We start from the raw sequence: 15,669 nt of genomic DNA on the forward strand, positions 1-15,669 counted from the left end.
ACTGAGAGCGTATGCAGCAAGACAAATTCCTTGTGTGTCCAATCACACTTGGCCAATAAAGAATTCTATTCTATTCTATTCTATTCTATTCTATTCTATTCTATTCTATTCATTTAATTTAATTTAATTTAATTTAATTTAATTTAATTTAATTTAATTTAATAATTTAATTTAATTATATTTATATTTAATTAAATTTAATTTAATAATTTAATTTAATAATTTAATTTAATTTAATTTAATTTAATTTAATAATTTAATTTAATTTAATTATTTAATTTAATTTAATTTAATTTAATTTAATTTAATTTAATTTAATTTAATTTAATTTAATTTAATTATTTAATTAATTTAATTTAATTTAATTATTTAATTTATATGCCGCCCCTTTCCGAAGACTCAGGATATATTCTATTCTATTCTATTCTATTCTATTCTATTCTATTCTATTCTATTCTATTCTATTCTATTCTATTCTATTGTTTTTCTTTGAAGATGTCAATTGAAGAAGCTTCTGGGATGAGAAGCGAAACGTCTTCAGAGAAAAACCCCAGAAAATCCAGTTGCCTCTTGGAAAAAAAGCACCTTTGGGGTTTTGAGGCTTCTTAAGGTTGCCCACCTGGTCTGAGCCTTCCTGGTTGCCAAGCCGAGGTCAGCCAGACCAGCTGGCTTGAGGGAGTCTCTTTCAGAGCAATTCCAGGGCTTACCGATCCACTCCACGGTGGGCTCTGGGCTTCCGGTCACGATGCAGCGAAACTCGGCTGGTTGACCTGGCTGGACGCTCAGCTGGGAGGGTTCAATGGCGGCCGTGGGCTGGACGGCAGCGGCAGCTGCAGGAGGAAGCAGGTTCGGCTTGGTCAGAGCTGGGCAGGGTGGGGGGAGAGAGGGGGGAAAGGCGCCCACAAGGATTCCAGAGACAGGGCTGAAATCCTTGGCAAGGCCTGAGATCCCTGCTGGAAGAAATGGCCGAGCACACTATGCGCATGCAGGCAAGAGAATGCGAGGCAAGCATGGACAGAAACATGACCAGAAGAACAGGGCATGGAAAGTGGGGTGGGTGGGGGGGTGGGGAGAACGGGGGCAGATGGAAGAGTCTGCCTACCCTTTGCTTTGTTGGCCTATGAGTCAGAAGGGCAACTCAGCATCCCAGAGAATGGAGGAGGAGGCAGAGGAGGGAGGAGGAAAAGGAGGAGGAAGAAGAGAAGGTGGGAGGAGGAGGAGGGAGGAAGGAGGAGGGGGAAGAGGAAAAAGAAGGAAAAGAGGGAGGAGGAAAGAGGAAAGAGGAAGAGAAGAAAAGGAGGAGGGAGAGGAGGAGGAAGGAAGAAGGAGGGAGGAAGAGGAGGAAGAGGAGGGGAAGAGGAAAAAGAGAAGGAAAAGGAGGAAGAGGGAGGGGAAAAGAGGAAAGAGGAGGAGGAGGAAAAAGGAGGAGGAGGAAGAGGAAGGAAGAAGTGAAGGAGGGAGGAGGAGGAGGAGGAGGAGGGAAGAAGAGAAGGAGGGAGGAGGGGAAGAGGACGGGGAAGAGGAAACAGAGGAGGAGGAAAGAAGAAAAAAGAGGAGGAAAAGGAAGAAGAGGAAGAGGGAGGAGGAAAGAGAAAAAGGAGGAGAAGAGAAGGAGGAGGAAAAAGGAGGAAAAGGAAGAAGAGGGGGAGAGGAAAAAGAGAAGGAGGAAAAGGAAGAGGGGGAGGAAAGAGGAGGAGGAGAAGAAAAGGAGGAGGAAAAAGGAGGAAGAGGAGGAGGAAGGAAGGAGGAAGAAGAGGAAAAAGAGAAGGGGAGGAAAAGGAGGAAGAGGAAAGAGGAGGAGGAAGAAGAGGAAGACAAGGCGAAAGGTCAAACAGCACCAGCCAAAGAGGTGTTCCAGTGGGGGGTGGGGGGGGTGGACAGGCACCTGCAGGCCAAACCGACTTACAAGGTCTGTGGCCTTCCACCATTTCTACGGGACCATAGAACATCTGGGTCTTCGATGGAGCTGAAAACAGGGTTGGGGGAGAGGGGGTGGCGGGTGAAAAGGTTGGCCGCGTGATGAGCTGCCTCAAGCAGGAGCCTCGCGAGTCCAGGAGCCATCTTAAAAAGACCGGCCTCCCATTCCCACTCAGCCCTCCCGCTCTGTGGATGAGAGCAGAAGCGTGTCTTTGCGTGAGCCTGTGAGGAAGCCACTGGTCCTGGGGTGGCAGCCCGGACCAGTGTAGCGCTCGGGAGATGCGGGCTGCTGGACCAAGTTGGAGGCGTCCCTCCCTGCCCAGCCGGCAAGCACAAGAGCCGAAGCCCCACCTTGTACGTAGAGGGTGGCCGTCCCCTCGTCCATGTCAAACATGTTGGAGCCCGTGCAGATGTAGATGCCGGCGTCCTCCGGCTGCACGTTCCGGATGGTCAGGATGCCGTTGAAGTCCATGGCGCGGCTGGGCAGCTTCGCGTTGTTCTGCCGTGTCCACGCCAGCGTGTAAGCAGGAGACTGCGGGAGAAAGCAGGAGGTGGACGGGTGAGAGAAAGGAGAAGGGGGAGGAGAGGCAGGAAAGGGTCCGAATGAACCCACCCTGCCCGATTCGGGAAAGGGAGGCAGCGTCCGCAGCTGGAAAGCTGGACATCCAGGAGGAATCTTGCAGGGGTGGGCTTCAAAAATTTTAGCACGGGGTTCTCTGCCCAGGTGGGTGTGGCCATGGTCGGCATGGCCTAGTCGGCCTCCTGTACCACAAGGGGGAGGGCATTTTTGCCCTGTCCGGGCTTTGTCCTCCTTCTTTGAGCCTCCGGGAGGGCGAAAACGGCCTCCCCAGGCTCCGGAGGCCTTCTGGAGGCCGGAAACGGGCCTTCCCAAACTTCCAGTAGGCCCTTTTTTCACCCTCCCCGAGCCTCCGCGCACGCTAGCATCCAAAACGGGGCCGTCTGGGGACTCCTGGGAGGGGAGGGGAGAGGTGGGAGGGGGCAGCCAGGACTGGGATATTTGGGGGTTCTCCGAACTGCGCAGAATCTTAGTTAGAGGTTCTCCTGAACCCCTGCGAACCCCCAGCAGTCCACCCCTGGAATCTCGGCATGCTGAGCCGAGAGGCAACCACGTTGGTTCTCACGCTTCCCCTGTGCACTGCAGTGGCTCTGCAGGTCTCGACCAGCCCCCCTGGGACCCCACCAGGTGTACTTCTGCCTGCCACTTGCTCACCAGCAAAACAAACCAGACCCCTTTCTCTCTCTCTCCCTCCCCCACCCCCCACCCCAAAGACTCACCTTGCTCCTGGCCGTGCAGAGGAAGGTGACGTCACTGCCTGGTTTTACGTTCTGCACCTTCTGCTCTTCCACCGTCACAGAGATAGCCTTGCTGGGACCTTCTGCGCTGGCCGAGAGAAGCCGGTCAGCCTTGCCCAGCTGGTCCTGGCCTCTGGCTCTCTCTCTCTCTCTCTCTCACCAGGGAAAGAGGGAGCCGGCCCTCGTCAGCTCTGCCGGGAGATCGGGGCGGGGAGGGGTGTCCCCTTACACGCCTCCCTGCGCTCGGCAGCCCAGTCTCTGAGTGGAAGCTTCTGTCTCACCTGTGACGATCACCTCGCTGCGGCTGGAGTTGGTGAACTGGGGGTTTCGGCAGGTGCAGACATAGACGCCGGCCTCCGAGGGCCGGATGCTAGCAAAGTGCAGCTCGACGCCTGCAGCGGATTCAGGAAGTTCAGGGTCAAAAACCAGCCGGTTGCTTTGCCTACAAGCAAGGGTCCCCGACCTCTGGGCCGCACCCCACTAATGGGCCTTGGGTTGTTTGCAACCAGGCAGGCAGTGACACGCAATCCCACTTGTTCGAGCGGCGGGCGAGCGCCTGCACACGTGGTCCATTTGCATGACTGGTGGGCGCACGCGCACACTGTTCGTGTAAATGGCGTATGTGCACACATGGCTTGCGCAGAACCATCCCCTCTTCCCCCCTCGCCCGTCCGCAAAGCCAGAAAGTTTGGGGAACTCTGGTCTACAGAATAGGCTGCCATTTGTCTCCCCACCCCTACTCTGTTGAAATCTTGAGAACTAGAACCTTTGCTTTCCTTTTAAGGCTAGGGCACAGAGGCCTGCTCACCCTGCAGAAGGCCCCAACTAAGGGGTGAAATGCTACCGGTTCAGGCCGGTTCGCCTGAAACAGTAGTAAAAAATGCTACCAATTCGCCCGAACCAGTAGTAAAAAAAATGCTTTAAATAAGTAAAAAAAAAAAAAAAAAGGTTCCGACGATCGGACGGCACAGCTGATTGTCACAGCTGATCGTCGGAACCCTTTTTTTACTTTTGAAAACCATTTTTTATTAACTATTCACCCGAACCGGTAGTAAAAAAAAAATGCTTTTAAAAAAGTAAAAAAAAAGGTTCCGACGCTCGCGTGGCACAGCTGATCGTCAGAACTTTTTTAAAAACTTTTTTTAGTTAAAAAATGCTAAAAAAAAAGTTGACCACGCCCACCCAGTCACATGACCCCACCACCAAGCCACGCCCACCAAGCCAGGCCCACAGAACCGGTAGGGAAAATTTTTGAATTTCACCACTGCCCCAGCTGAACCGCAGCCACTCTAGGAAAGCTTCCCACTTCAGAACCAAGTGCGTAGCCGAGAATGCAGCAACACTCGGCCGAGAGAAGGAAGCAAGGACCCCGTGAAGGGCCCTTCAGAGATCAATTCAAGCTCAAGGGATCCTCCCTGGCCAAGCGCCAATTCCTTTGACTGCAAAAACACGACGCTCCCCGCCTGGGTCGCTGTCCCTCCCCTTGTGGGTCTCCCTCCCTTCCCCGCTTTTGCAATCTGCCTAGTTGAGGGATGACACAGACTCACCTTGCTCCCTGCGCTGGGCAGTACTTGGCACAGGGCGCCCGTCTTCCCGGGACCAGTAGAAGTAATGGGGGGGCTCCCCACTGACCTGGCAACGCAGCGTCACGTCGCTGCCCTGGGACACAGCTGTCCGGGAGGGATGGATCTGGACCACCAGGCGGGGCTGGTCGGGGGGTCCTGAGAAGGAGCAGGAGGCAGAGGGAGAGGCCGAGGTGAGGGGGCACTCAGCTCCCCCACTCCCGACTGTGAAAAACAGAGCCATCAGCACTACCACCCCCTTTCATACGACAATTCCACAACTAGCAAGCGCGTCTTTGCTCACCCGAAGGAAGACATTTCTGCCCACGGATGTTGGGGTTGCCCGTATATCCAGAGGCACATCTAGGGGGAGAACCAGAGACCCATCAGGAGGCTCTCAAGGGCTGCTGCCCCATCCCAGCTCAGCCCTTCCAGGGAAAGACCCACTCACTGTTCGCAATACTGGCCGGTGTAACCAGGTTCGCAGGCGGTGCAGCGATAGCCGCCGCCTTCCAGGCTCTCGCACGTCTGCGAGAATCTGCCAAAAAGAAAAAGGTGCCATCCTGAGCTCTGGCCGAGAGGGATTCCTGCCACGCCCTGCTCTCCCCACAAGAGGGCAGGTGGCTTACTGGTTCTCAGGATCCGGCAATGGGCAAGCGCACGGCTGGCAGTCCTCGGGGGTCCCGGCGGTGGCATCTCCGTAGTAGCCAGGGGCGCACCGTTCGCAGAATTCCCCAGCCGCGTGGTGCAGGCAGTGCTAGAGAGGGAAGGAAGGGAGGAAGGAAGGAAGGGAGGATAAATGGAGGGAGGGAGCGACAGAGGAAGGAAGGAAGGAAGGAAGGAAGGAAGGAAGGAAGGAAGGAAGGAAGGAAGGAAGGAAGGAAGGAAGGAAGGAAGGAAGGGCGAAAGGAGGGAGGGACAACAGGAAAGAAGGAAGGAAGGGGAAAGGAAGGAGGAAAGGAGGGAGAAGGAAGGGAGGGAGGAAGGGAGGGTAAATGGAGGGAGGGAGCGACAGAGGAAGGAAGGAAGGAAGGAAGGAAGGGGAAAGGGAGGAGGAAAGGAGGGAGAAGGACGGGAGGGAGGAAGGAAGGGAGGAAGAAAGGAAGGACGGGGGGAAAGGAGGGAGGGAGCAACAGAGGAAGGAAGGAGGGAGGGAGGGAGGGAGGGAGGGAGGGAGGGAGGGAGGGAGAAGGAAGGAAGGAAGGAAGGAAGGAAGGAAGGAAGGAAGGAAGGAAGGAAGGAAGGAAGGAAGGAAGGAAGGAAGGAAGGATCGTCATTGTGGGAAAGAAAGGGGAACGGAAACCCAGAGAAAAAGAGAGACTTAAGAAGGCCACATCAGAAGCCAAACCTACCCACAAGTTTCCACTGCGGCTTTTTCCAAACGAAAACGCTCGTTTTAAAGAAAAGCCCCGTTTGATCCAATTAATTAAGAACAGGATAAATTGGATGGACAATTCAAAACAGACCCGTTTCATCCCTGCCAAAGTATCCCAACTCCCAGTTGCGTAACGTAAGTCATTTCCCTCACCCCCTTCCTCCCCCCCCCCAGCCCCACATACTCTTCTCTCGGCTGCCAGATTCCATGCCAGCTTTAGAGCTTTGAACAGCCCAGCCGAAGCCGCTGCAAGTGGCACAGATGCCTTTCTCTGGCAGGAAAGGACTGCCGCTCTGGGCAGAGACCCTGCTTGGCATCTGGGGAGTGGGGGGGGGATTCCAGTTCGAGCTCTCCTGATAGGATCAAAAAGGCTCCTCCTCCTCCTAGCTGCCTCCCCAAGATTACCATATTTTTCGGAGTATAAGACACACCTTTTTCCCCCCTAAAAGGGGGTGAAAATTTAGGTGCTTCTTATACACCGAATGTAGCCCCACCCACCCTCTGGCCTCTGCCTCGCAGCAGTTACGTCCTTGCAAGTAAACAGCAAGAAAAAACAGCTCCTTTCAGCTTCAGCACAGGCCAATTAGCACAAGTTGATTGGATCGGCCTCCTGACTCTCAGCTGTTTTGCGCAGGGTTCTGCTGCTTGCTGCAAAGAGGTAAATTGCTGGAACAGATTTTTTTTCCCTTTGCTAATCGAGCTATGCTGAAAACGAAACTGAAAGTAAAGCAGGCTGTTTGCTGTTTGTTGCAAGGAGGCAAAATTGCTCAGAGGCAGAGGCAGAGGCAGAGGCAGAGGCAGATTTCTTTTTCTTCTTTTCCTCACCCAAAAAGGTAGGTGCATCTTATACTCCGGTGCGTCTTACATTCCGAAAAATACGGTATTCCTTATTCCTGCTCCTCCCTCTTTGCTAGTGTCTTTGGCAAAGCTCAGAGAAGGGGCAAAGCCCGCCCCCCCATCCCAGAAACTCAGGGGGAGGGCAGCAACTCAGAAGGGGGTCTCACCGAGCAAGTGCCAGTCTCAGGTTGGCAGGACTCCGAGTGCCCGTTGCATTCACACAGTGTGCAGTGGCCCAGGTACAGCCCTCCGCCGGTCCGGGTGTAGCCAGCCGCGCAGTCCTGCGGGAGAGAGAGAAGGCAGGAAGTGGGTTTGTGTGTGTGTCAGTCAGTGCCTCCCCTGAGGCCTCCAGGTCCCGCCGGACCCAGCCGGTCGGCTCACCTGGCAAGAAAGGCCCTCGTATCCGGGCGGGCAGCGGCATTGCTCCACTTCCAAAGCCCGGGGCAGGCTGGTGTAGGTGGGCACCGCAGTCTCCATGCTGACGCCGGTGATGCCCGCTGAAAGCATGTCCGTGGAGTGGGTGGCCCGGATGAGGATCTCGTCCAGGTCGGCCAGGGCCATTAGCAGGTGCTCCCGCGTGGCGGGCTGCCCATCCGGCCGCTTCCAGAATTGCTGGGAAGAGAGAAAGGAGGTGGGAGGTCCCTTAAGCATGGAAAGGGGCAGGGCAGGGGCCACAGGTGGGACCTGGCAGCTGGACTGGTTCTGCAGCTCAGCCAGGAGGCAACAAGGGACCCACTGGGGTGCAGGAATGCCAGCCTGCTTGCTCCCTTCCTCCCTCCCTCCCCTGTGACTCTCCCTTTGTCTTACCTCCCGGAAGATGACCTCAAAAGCCTTGTGCTCGTGAGGCCGCAGCTCGGACAGGTAGGCCACTAGGGTGATGTCATTGCCCTGAAGGAGAGGAAGAGCAAGGGGGGGGGAAGCGGTTGGTGGGTGTGGCCATGGTGGGCGTGGCCTAGTCAGCCTCCTGCACCCATGGTGGGGAGGGGCATTTTTGCCCTCCCCAGGCTCCAGAGGCTTTCCTCGAGCTTCCGGGAGGGCGAAAACGGCCTCTCCAGGCTCTGGAGGCCCTCCGATAGGGCCGTTTTTCACCATCCCCGAGCCTCCGCGTGTGCCCTGCACTTACTTGCATCTAAAACGGGCTGTGTGGGGACTCCTGGGAAGGGTGGGGTGGGGTGGGCAGGGCCAGTCAGGAGTGGGATTTGGAGGTTCTCTGAACTGCACAGAATCTTAGCTAGAGGTTCTCCCAAACCCCTGCGAACCCCCAGCAGCCCATCCCTAGGGGGGAGACTTCCACAGCAGCCAGAAGGGTCCCCAAGGAGAGCCCCATTTGCCCCAGTCCCTCCCCACCCACTTCCTACGGGGCAGAGAAGCTAATTGCTAATCCTTCCTCCAAGACGGGGAAGGCCAGGCAGAGCGGTTGAGAGAAGCCACAAACTAGACCAAGATAAAAGGGAAGGGGGAATCCTGAGGGAGGGGCTCCAGCTTCCCCCTCCCCCCTGAAAGACCACTTCCAGGCAGGGTGCCCCCCTCCCCAACTTACGGTAATCTGTACATCCGCATCGGGCAGCGGGGTGCCTCTCCCTCCGGCCGAGTAGGAAAGGGTGTAGCGGAGGCGTCCCCCGTAGGATCCCACCTGCAAGGGTGAAAATGGAGACCCTCTGTTCGGTCACTTGTTCCCCCTTGGCCAGGCGGGGCTTCCGGTTCCAGCCAGGACCAAGAGGGACCAGTGTTCAAAGTGTGGCATTTAGGCTTAGGGGGAAGATTCCTGTCCAGCAGGGATAGTATTCACCTTCGCTACCTGTTCGCGCCACATCCGCGCATGTTCAGGGCCTTCCGCGCATGCACAGAGAGTCAAAAACCTGGATAAATGGGACGTGATGATGTCCGGGTGGGTGGGCGAAGCCTTCCGCAGCCGCCGCTACCGATTCGCCCGAACCGGATAGAACCAGCTAAATATCACCACTGCTGTCCAGGCAGCTCAAGGCCGGGCCCTCGTAACCTGCTTGGACCCAGCGGGGATTTTAATCCTCTCTGCGACCCTGCGAGGTAGGCCAGGCAGAAGGCAGGCTGTCTGCCACGGGCTTCCCTACTTCTGCGCCTTTTTCTCACAACCCTCACGCAACAAATCGAGCAGGCACGAATCGAAAAGCCATTCTATGGGATTTCTTTCCGCTGGCTTAGCTCACGAGGCCTTCAGACGCGCCTGCGGAAGCCCCCACCCCTTAAATGAGGAATCTCCCTCAGATCCTCTGGAAAAGAAACGTCCTTTCTAAAAACTTTCCCCCAGTATTAATTCACACAAACCATTGCTGGGCACAACCTCATTCGAGTAAAAGCTCTGGAAAAAAATCAACCTGAGAATGAGCTCACATCCTCCACTTGATCAGTGACGGGAGAAGCGCCACACACCAGAAGATGGCTCCGTGCAAGGCAGGTAGTCCTTGACTTACGACCACAAGCGAGCCCAACGTTTCCGTTGCTCAGCGAGGCGTTTGTCCCCAAGCGAGCTTCGCCCCGTTTAACGGCCTTTCTCGCCTCGGTTGTTAAAAGTGAATCGTCGCGGTCGTTCGGTGAGGAACGCGGCGGTTCCGTGAATCTGGTTTGCTTGGCCGAAGGTCGCCACAAGGGATCGCGTGCATCCTGGGAACCGTCATAACTCTGAGACGGCTGCCAACAATCTGAATTTTTAACTCCCATGACCATGGGGAACGCCGCAATGGCCCTTAAGTGTGAGGGGCGGTCATAAGCTGCCTTTTTCGGCAATGTTGTAATTTTGGTCACTAAACGAACCGTTGTAAGTCGAGGACTACCTGTAATGAACTGCTGCCACGCAGGACGGTCGTTATGAGAGAGAAAGCACACCATGCTGGGTCCCAGCCTCACCATCTGGGAAGGAAGGTTACCTGGTTCCCCAGGAAAGGCCTGGGCAGCTCCCAGTAGAAAGTGGCTTCGGGAAGCTTGGGAAGGCCCCGGTAGAGCAGCCAGCGCTGAGACAGAAGAGGGGAGCCGGTTCCAGTGCACCCCGACAATGCTGCTCACGCACACAAGGCTCACACCAATTCCACAGCCCAGCCCACCCAAGAGCACATCTGTTTTCCCTCACACCCACTCACGCTCCCCCAAGAAAAGGGGGTCCCGAAATTCAAGGCGGAACAAAGCACATGCACACACCGCCGCCATTTTAAGGAAGAAGGACCTTGGGAGGGAAAGCAGCCCACTCCTTCCCTCCTTCCGTTCTTTCCTTTCCTTCTCTCTTCCCTTCTCTTTTTCTTTCTTTTCTTTCTCTTTCCTTTCTTCTTCTTTTCCCTTTCCTTCCTTCCTTCCACCTTCCTTCCCTTTCCTTCTCTCTACCCTTTCTTTCCTCCTTCCTTTCCTTTCCCTTTCCTTCCTTCTACCTTCCCTCCCCTTTTCCTTTCCTCTCTTCCCTAATCTTCCCTTCCTTCCTCCCTTCTCTCTTCCTTTTCTTTCCTCCCTCTTTCCCTCCTTCCTTTTCTTTCCCTCCTTCATTCCTTCCACCTTCCCTCCCCCTTTCCTTTCCTTCTCTTCCCTAATATTCCCTTCCTTCCTCCCTTTCCTTATCTCTTCCCTTTCTTTCTTTCTTTCCTCCCTCCCTTTCCCCTCCTTCATTCCTTCCACCTGCCCTCCCTTTCCTTTCCTTCTCTCTTCCTTAATATTCCCTTCTCTTCCCTAATATTCCCTTCCTTCCTCCCTTTCCTTCTCTCTTCCTTTTCTTTCCTCCCTCCTTCCTTTCCTTTCCCTCCTTCATTCCTTCCACCTGCCCTCCCTTTCCTTTCCTTCTCTCTTCCTTAATATTCCCTTCTCTTTCCTTCCTCCCTTTCCTTTCCTTCTCTCTTCCCTAATATTCCCTTCCTCCCTCCCTTTCCTTCTCTCTTCCCTTTCTTTCCTCCCTCCTTCCTTTCCTTTCCCTCCTTCATTCCTTCCACCTTCCCTCCCCCTTTCCTTTCCTTCTCTCTTCCTTAATATTCCCTTCTCTTTCCTCCCTCCCTTTCCTTTCCTTCTCTCTTCCCTTTCTTTCCTCCCCTCCTTCCTTTCCCTTTCCTTCCTTCATTCCTTCCACCTTCCCGCCCCCTTTCCTTTCCTTCTCTCTTCCCTTCCTTCCTACCCACCCACCAAAGAAAAGGCTCCAAACTTTGGATGCTTCGACACCCACTGCCCAAAGCCCACTCCCAGCCCCGCCTGCCTTGCCTGTGAGATGCCACCTAAAGCAACCTCAGCTCATGCAAGGGTACCTTTGGGGCCTGAGCCCCCCAGAGCCGGCGCTTGGAAGCAGAAAGCAGGTGTTTGTTGGCATCAACAGATTGCCCTGTGGGAAGGCCACCTGCCTGGACTCCAGGGCAGAGGAGGTGCGGCCCCATCCAGAGAGAAGGAAGGAAGGAAGGAAGGAAGGAAGGAAGGAAGGAAGGAAGGAAGGAAGGAAGGAAGGAAGGAAGGAAGGAAGGAAGGAAGGAAAAGAAGACATGTTTTGATCCACCCAGGCTGGCAACTTAGTTAAAAGGAAGGGAAGGATGAGTTTGGGGTCAACTGCCCCAGAGGGAGCCAGCAAGGCAAAGTTGCCCTGAGGAAAGTAGGGGTTGCCAGCCCCCCCACCCCTTTCCAGCCAGACACGTACAGAGGTCAAGGTAGAAGAGGTGTACCTGGGGGACTGAGCCGGGAGGGGCGGCCAGAGAAGGAGGGAGAAGAGAAGACCTGCCTGGGGGAGCAGCCAAGCGAGGAGGATGCAGAGAGCCTCTGCGGGCCACAGAGGGTCTCCGCAGTTTGGCAGGTGGGGGGGACTTGGGGGGGCTGCCTTCTGTTGCAATGCGGGAAAGCATCTCCCAGATGTCGGCATCCTGTCTCAGCTGGGTTTCCCGGGCCTGATGGTGGAGCAGAGAAAAAAAGGGAAAGAAAGGGATAGAGATAGAGATAGAGATAGAGATAGAGATAGAGATAGGGAAGGGAAGGCAAGGGAAGGCAAGAGAAGAGAAGAGAAGAGAAGAGAAGAGAAGAGAAGAGAAGAGAAGAGAAGAGAAGAGAAGAGGCAAGGGAAGAGAAAGAGAAGAGAAGAGAAGAGGCAAGGGAACTCAACTCAAATCAAGAGAAGAAAAGAGAAAAAAGAGAAAAGGCAAGAGAGAAAAGAGGCAAGTCAAGAGAGAGAAGTCAAGTCAAGAGAAGAAAAAAAAGAGAAAAGGCGAGAGAAAAGAGGCGGGTCCAGAGAGGAGAGGAGAAGAAGAGAGGAAAGGAGAGGAGAGGAGAGGAGAGGAGAGGAGAGGAGAGGAGAGGAGAGGAGAGGAGAGGAGAGGAGAAGAGAAGAGAAGAGAAGAGAGGAGAGGAGAGGAGAGGAGAGGAGAGGAGAGGAGAGGAGAGGAGAGGAGAGAAGAGAAGAGAAGAGAAGACGAGGCTGGCAGATTTCCAAAGTTCCTCAGGCCCTTCCCAAGTCCACAAGAGCTGACAGGCTCAGAGCTGACTCCACATTGCTCAGGCAGGGATGCCCTGCCTCGTCCGTGGCACAGCCTGGAGCCAGAGAGGCTCTGCAGCTCTCACCCGGGCCCGTTACCTGAGCAGCTCGCCTGCCCCTGCTCTGGAGGGCCAGAGGGCCGGGGATCCGTCCCGCGGCCACCTCCTTCCTCAGCTGCTCCTCCGAGAGGGACGTGGAGTTCTGCCAGGAGGGAGGGAGGCAGGCTGGTGAGGGCCATGCCAGCTGCCCTTCCAAAGCCGTCAACCCCACACGTCACCGTTTGTCCCCCAGGGAAGCTCAAGAACGCAATGCGGAGGCTAGCTGCCCAACTGCGGTGGGCACAGCGAGCCACAAACAAGAGGAGCCGCCACACGCAAGGACGCAAATTTGGAAGGACGCCGGTGCCAAAAAAGAATAGAGCAAGACAGGTCTGAGTCCTTGCGTTTCCTCAGCCCAACACCAGAGAGGTTTAGGAGCTGCCCCATGCCTCTCCGGGGCTCCTGGATGGGCCTGGGTCAGCGTACCTTGTGGGCACGACGCATCCGGGCATAATAGGTCTCCCCCTGGCAAACGGGTCAGGCAGGAAAGAAGGAAGAAAAAGGAGGAAAAAGAAACAGAGAAGTCAAGTAGAGCCATCTCCCCATTGCCTTCCCCACAGACACTGGCCTCGGTCTTGGGGGGCAGGAGGGGGGGGCAAAAAGGCCCCCCAACATGCCACTCCCTGATCCTCCTGCGCACTTCTGCCCACTGTGGAGCCAAAAGGGGAGAAAAGATATTGATGCTGCGACGACCCCAGGATTTCAGGGACGATGGATATAAAGGTATTTATAGATATATACCGTATTTTTTGGTGTTTAAGATGCACCTTTTCCCCCCTAAAAGAGAGTGAAAATTTGGGTATGTCTTATACATGAGTATATAAGACGTATACGAATGTAACCCACCCGCCAGCCCCCACCCTTTGCCCTCTGCCTCCCAGCAATTTGCTTCCTTGCAGCAAACAGCCTGTTTCTGCTTCATCACAGCCTGATTAGCACAAGCAGCTGATTGTCAGTTGGATCGGCCTGTCGACATCAGCTGTTTCAGGCTGCAGGGATTGCCATTGCCTATTGCCACCTCCGCATGCCCCAATTTCAGCCTCCATGTCCCATTTTTGGTCCGTTTTTGGTCACCGTGCGCCCCGTTTTCTGCTCATACCGATCCCTGCCGCCTGAAACGGGCAGAAAATGGGGCACGTGGAAGCCGAAAACGGGGCATGCGGAGGCTGGAAACTGGATGCGGAGGCCGAAAATGGGTCATGCAGAGCAGCAATAGGCTATGGCAATCCCTGCAGTCTGAAACAGCTGATGTCGGTAGGATGATCCAACCGACAATCAGCTGCTTGTGCTAATCAGGCTGTGCTGAAGCTGAAACTGAAAGGGCTGTTTGCTGTTAGGGGGCAAATTGCTGGGAGGCAGAGGCAGATTTTTTTTTCTTGTTTTCCTTCCCAAAAGCTAGGTGCGTCTTATACTTCGGAGCGTCTTATACTCCAAAAAATACTGTAAATATATAGAGGATATATAGAGGATATATAGAGGCACATTGGTCGGAACGGGAGGGCTGAATGCCAGTCGAAAGGGAGGAAAATTGCGTGCCCTTCGCTCCGATTCTCAGTTCAGACACCAGGCACATGGGTTCCGGAATCTACCCGCACCCTCACACTGACTGGAGAGAGGAACATAAATTGTCGGCGTTCCCTAGAGGAAAACTCAAGAGATTTCCTGTGACACCCCCGCCCCCACTCCCCATGGAACAGAAGCTCCTGATCTGAGCCAGCGTCCTCTATGGGGCACCCTCCCTGTGCACAGGCCCCCTCCATTCTGGCCAGACAGGAGGGTTTCGCCCCCCTCCAAAGCTCCTAGAGATGTCCTGTAGGGTGCCGGGTTAGCCCTGCCCTCCCACCCGGACTCACCTTGTCTCCCAGGTAGGCGTCCGGCAGCTGCCAGTAATAAGACTCCTGGCTCAGCTCCCTAAATTGGTCGTAGGAGAGCTGAGGGCCTTCGGGGGACATCTCTACCGCAAAGCCGCTCGGGAGGCGGACGCTGCGCTGCCGATTGACCAGCGCAAAGCCCTGGAAGTCGCCGGGATGGAAGGAGGTGCTGACCTGCGGGGGGACGGCAGAATTGGCTGAGGAAAAGCCCGTCAGAAGACCTCTGATACCACTGCCCCCCCAGGAAGGAAGCCGTGACCTCTTACCGCAGCGGTAGTAAGAGGTTTGACGGTGTCAAACTCAAGGCCAGGGAGCCAGATCTGGCCCCGTGGGGTACTTAGGCCATCCCGAGCTCCGTTTTCACTGCCAGAGGGTTGCAGGAGGCCGTGGTGGCCGAAAACGGAGCTCGGGGGCCCATTTTCGCTGGCAAAAGCGCTCGGGCCCCCCCGACAGGAGTTACGTCGAGCTGGCCACGCCCACCTGGCCAAACACACGCCCGAGGTCAAACACAACCCTGATGCGGCCTTCAATGAAATCGAGTTTTGATTGGCCCCGCCCCATGCCTTACCACGTCGCGGTGGTAGGATGAGCTGGTGCATAGCTGGGTGACTCCCATGCAGAAGCAAGGCAGGCAGCCGAGGGGGTTCTCCGCACTCAGATGGAAGTGATGAGGGCGGCAGCTGCCGCAGGAGAGGCCCTCGACGTGGTCCTGGAAGGAAGCAAAAGGAGCTGGCGTGGAGCAGGAAGACACAAATACACACACACAGGCTCTGGGTGGAGAGGCAGGGAGCAAACTAAGGAAGGCCGGCTGGAGCATGGCGGGAGACCTGGGGGTCAGTCAAGGGAGCTGGGCAAGAGGGAGACGAGGCTAGCCCTCCTCTGCAGAGGAAGGGGGCAGTGAGGAGGAGGTGGAAAGCACAATGCTCAATGCTCAGGAGCCTGAGTGGCGTAGGAGGCTAATGCCTCCTACTAAGGCAGCATTTAACATCCAGCTGCCTGCAATTACTGCGAGTTCAATTCTCACCAGGCTCAAGGTCGACTCAGCCTTCCATCCTTTCTAAGGTGGGTAAAATGAGGACCCGGTTTGTGGGGGCAATAAGCTGACTTTGTATAAAAATATACAAAAGTATGAAGGCTATTGCTTAACGCATTGTAAGCCGCCCTGAGTCTCTGGAGAAGGGCGGCATATAAAAATAAATAAATAAATAAATGCCCCTTCCCTCTGCCCTCCTCCCTCTCC

The 15,669-nt window shown here is 55.0% G+C and overlaps 2 protein-coding genes across 2 annotated transcripts in view; both read right to left on the reverse strand.

Annotated features, from left to right (window-relative positions):
• The window catches only part of HSPG2 (heparan sulfate proteoglycan 2), an 88,478-nt gene that overhangs the window by 31,795 nt on the left and 41,014 nt on the right, over window positions 1–15,669 (reverse strand). Inside the window, exons 35-49 of the mRNA XM_087879066.1 lie at window positions 14,998–15,138; window positions 14,412–14,603; window positions 8,546–8,638; window positions 7,813–7,893; window positions 7,387–7,617; window positions 7,173–7,286; window positions 5,423–5,550; window positions 5,245–5,331; window positions 5,098–5,156; window positions 4,779–4,952; window positions 3,513–3,623; window positions 3,214–3,314; window positions 2,269–2,449; window positions 1,907–1,966; window positions 708–830 (exon numbers count right to left, since the gene is read on the reverse strand). Of these exons, the coding sequence (XP_087735192.1) occupies window positions 708–830; window positions 1,907–1,966; window positions 2,269–2,449; window positions 3,214–3,314; window positions 3,513–3,623; window positions 4,779–4,952; window positions 5,098–5,156; window positions 5,245–5,331; window positions 5,423–5,550; window positions 7,173–7,286; window positions 7,387–7,617; window positions 7,813–7,893; window positions 8,546–8,638; window positions 14,412–14,603; window positions 14,998–15,138 (1,876 nt within the window). The remainder of the gene's footprint in view (window positions 1–707; window positions 831–1,906; window positions 1,967–2,268; window positions 2,450–3,213; window positions 3,315–3,512; window positions 3,624–4,778; window positions 4,953–5,097; window positions 5,157–5,244; window positions 5,332–5,422; window positions 5,551–7,172; window positions 7,287–7,386; window positions 7,618–7,812; window positions 7,894–8,545; window positions 8,639–14,411; window positions 14,604–14,997; window positions 15,139–15,669) is intronic.
• On the reverse strand, window positions 11,140–13,130 carry LOC148111877 (uncharacterized). Its single transcript, XM_087879069.1, has 4 exons — window positions 12,985–13,130; window positions 12,560–12,661; window positions 11,661–11,879; window positions 11,140–11,348 (listed from the first exon to the last, which is right to left on the reverse strand). Exons 1-4 carry the CDS (start codon window positions 13,000–13,002, stop codon window positions 11,226–11,228), a joined length of 462 nt encoding a protein of 153 aa, XP_087735195.1. The 5' UTR covers window positions 13,003–13,130; the 3' UTR covers window positions 11,140–11,225.

This window comes from Pantherophis guttatus, chromosome 15, assembly GCF_059756535.1.
Source record: "Pantherophis guttatus breed Tessera chromosome 15, ASM5975653v1, whole genome shotgun sequence".
Classification (NCBI taxonomy): domain Eukaryota; kingdom Metazoa; phylum Chordata; class Lepidosauria; order Squamata; family Colubridae; genus Pantherophis; species Pantherophis guttatus.

Bases quoted from the DNA above. Each gene is read 5' to 3' on its own strand.
- LOC148111877 (XM_087879069.1), bottom strand. The intron at 11,880-12,559 runs GTAACGGGCCCG...CTCCACCATCAG, and splicing joins GGGGCAGGCGAGCTGCTCAG to GCCCGGGAAACCCAGCTGAG. The intron at 11,349-11,660 runs GTACACCTCTTC...CCTGGAGTCCAG, and splicing joins CTCCCGGCTCAGTCCCCCAG to GCAGGTGGCCTTCCCACAGG.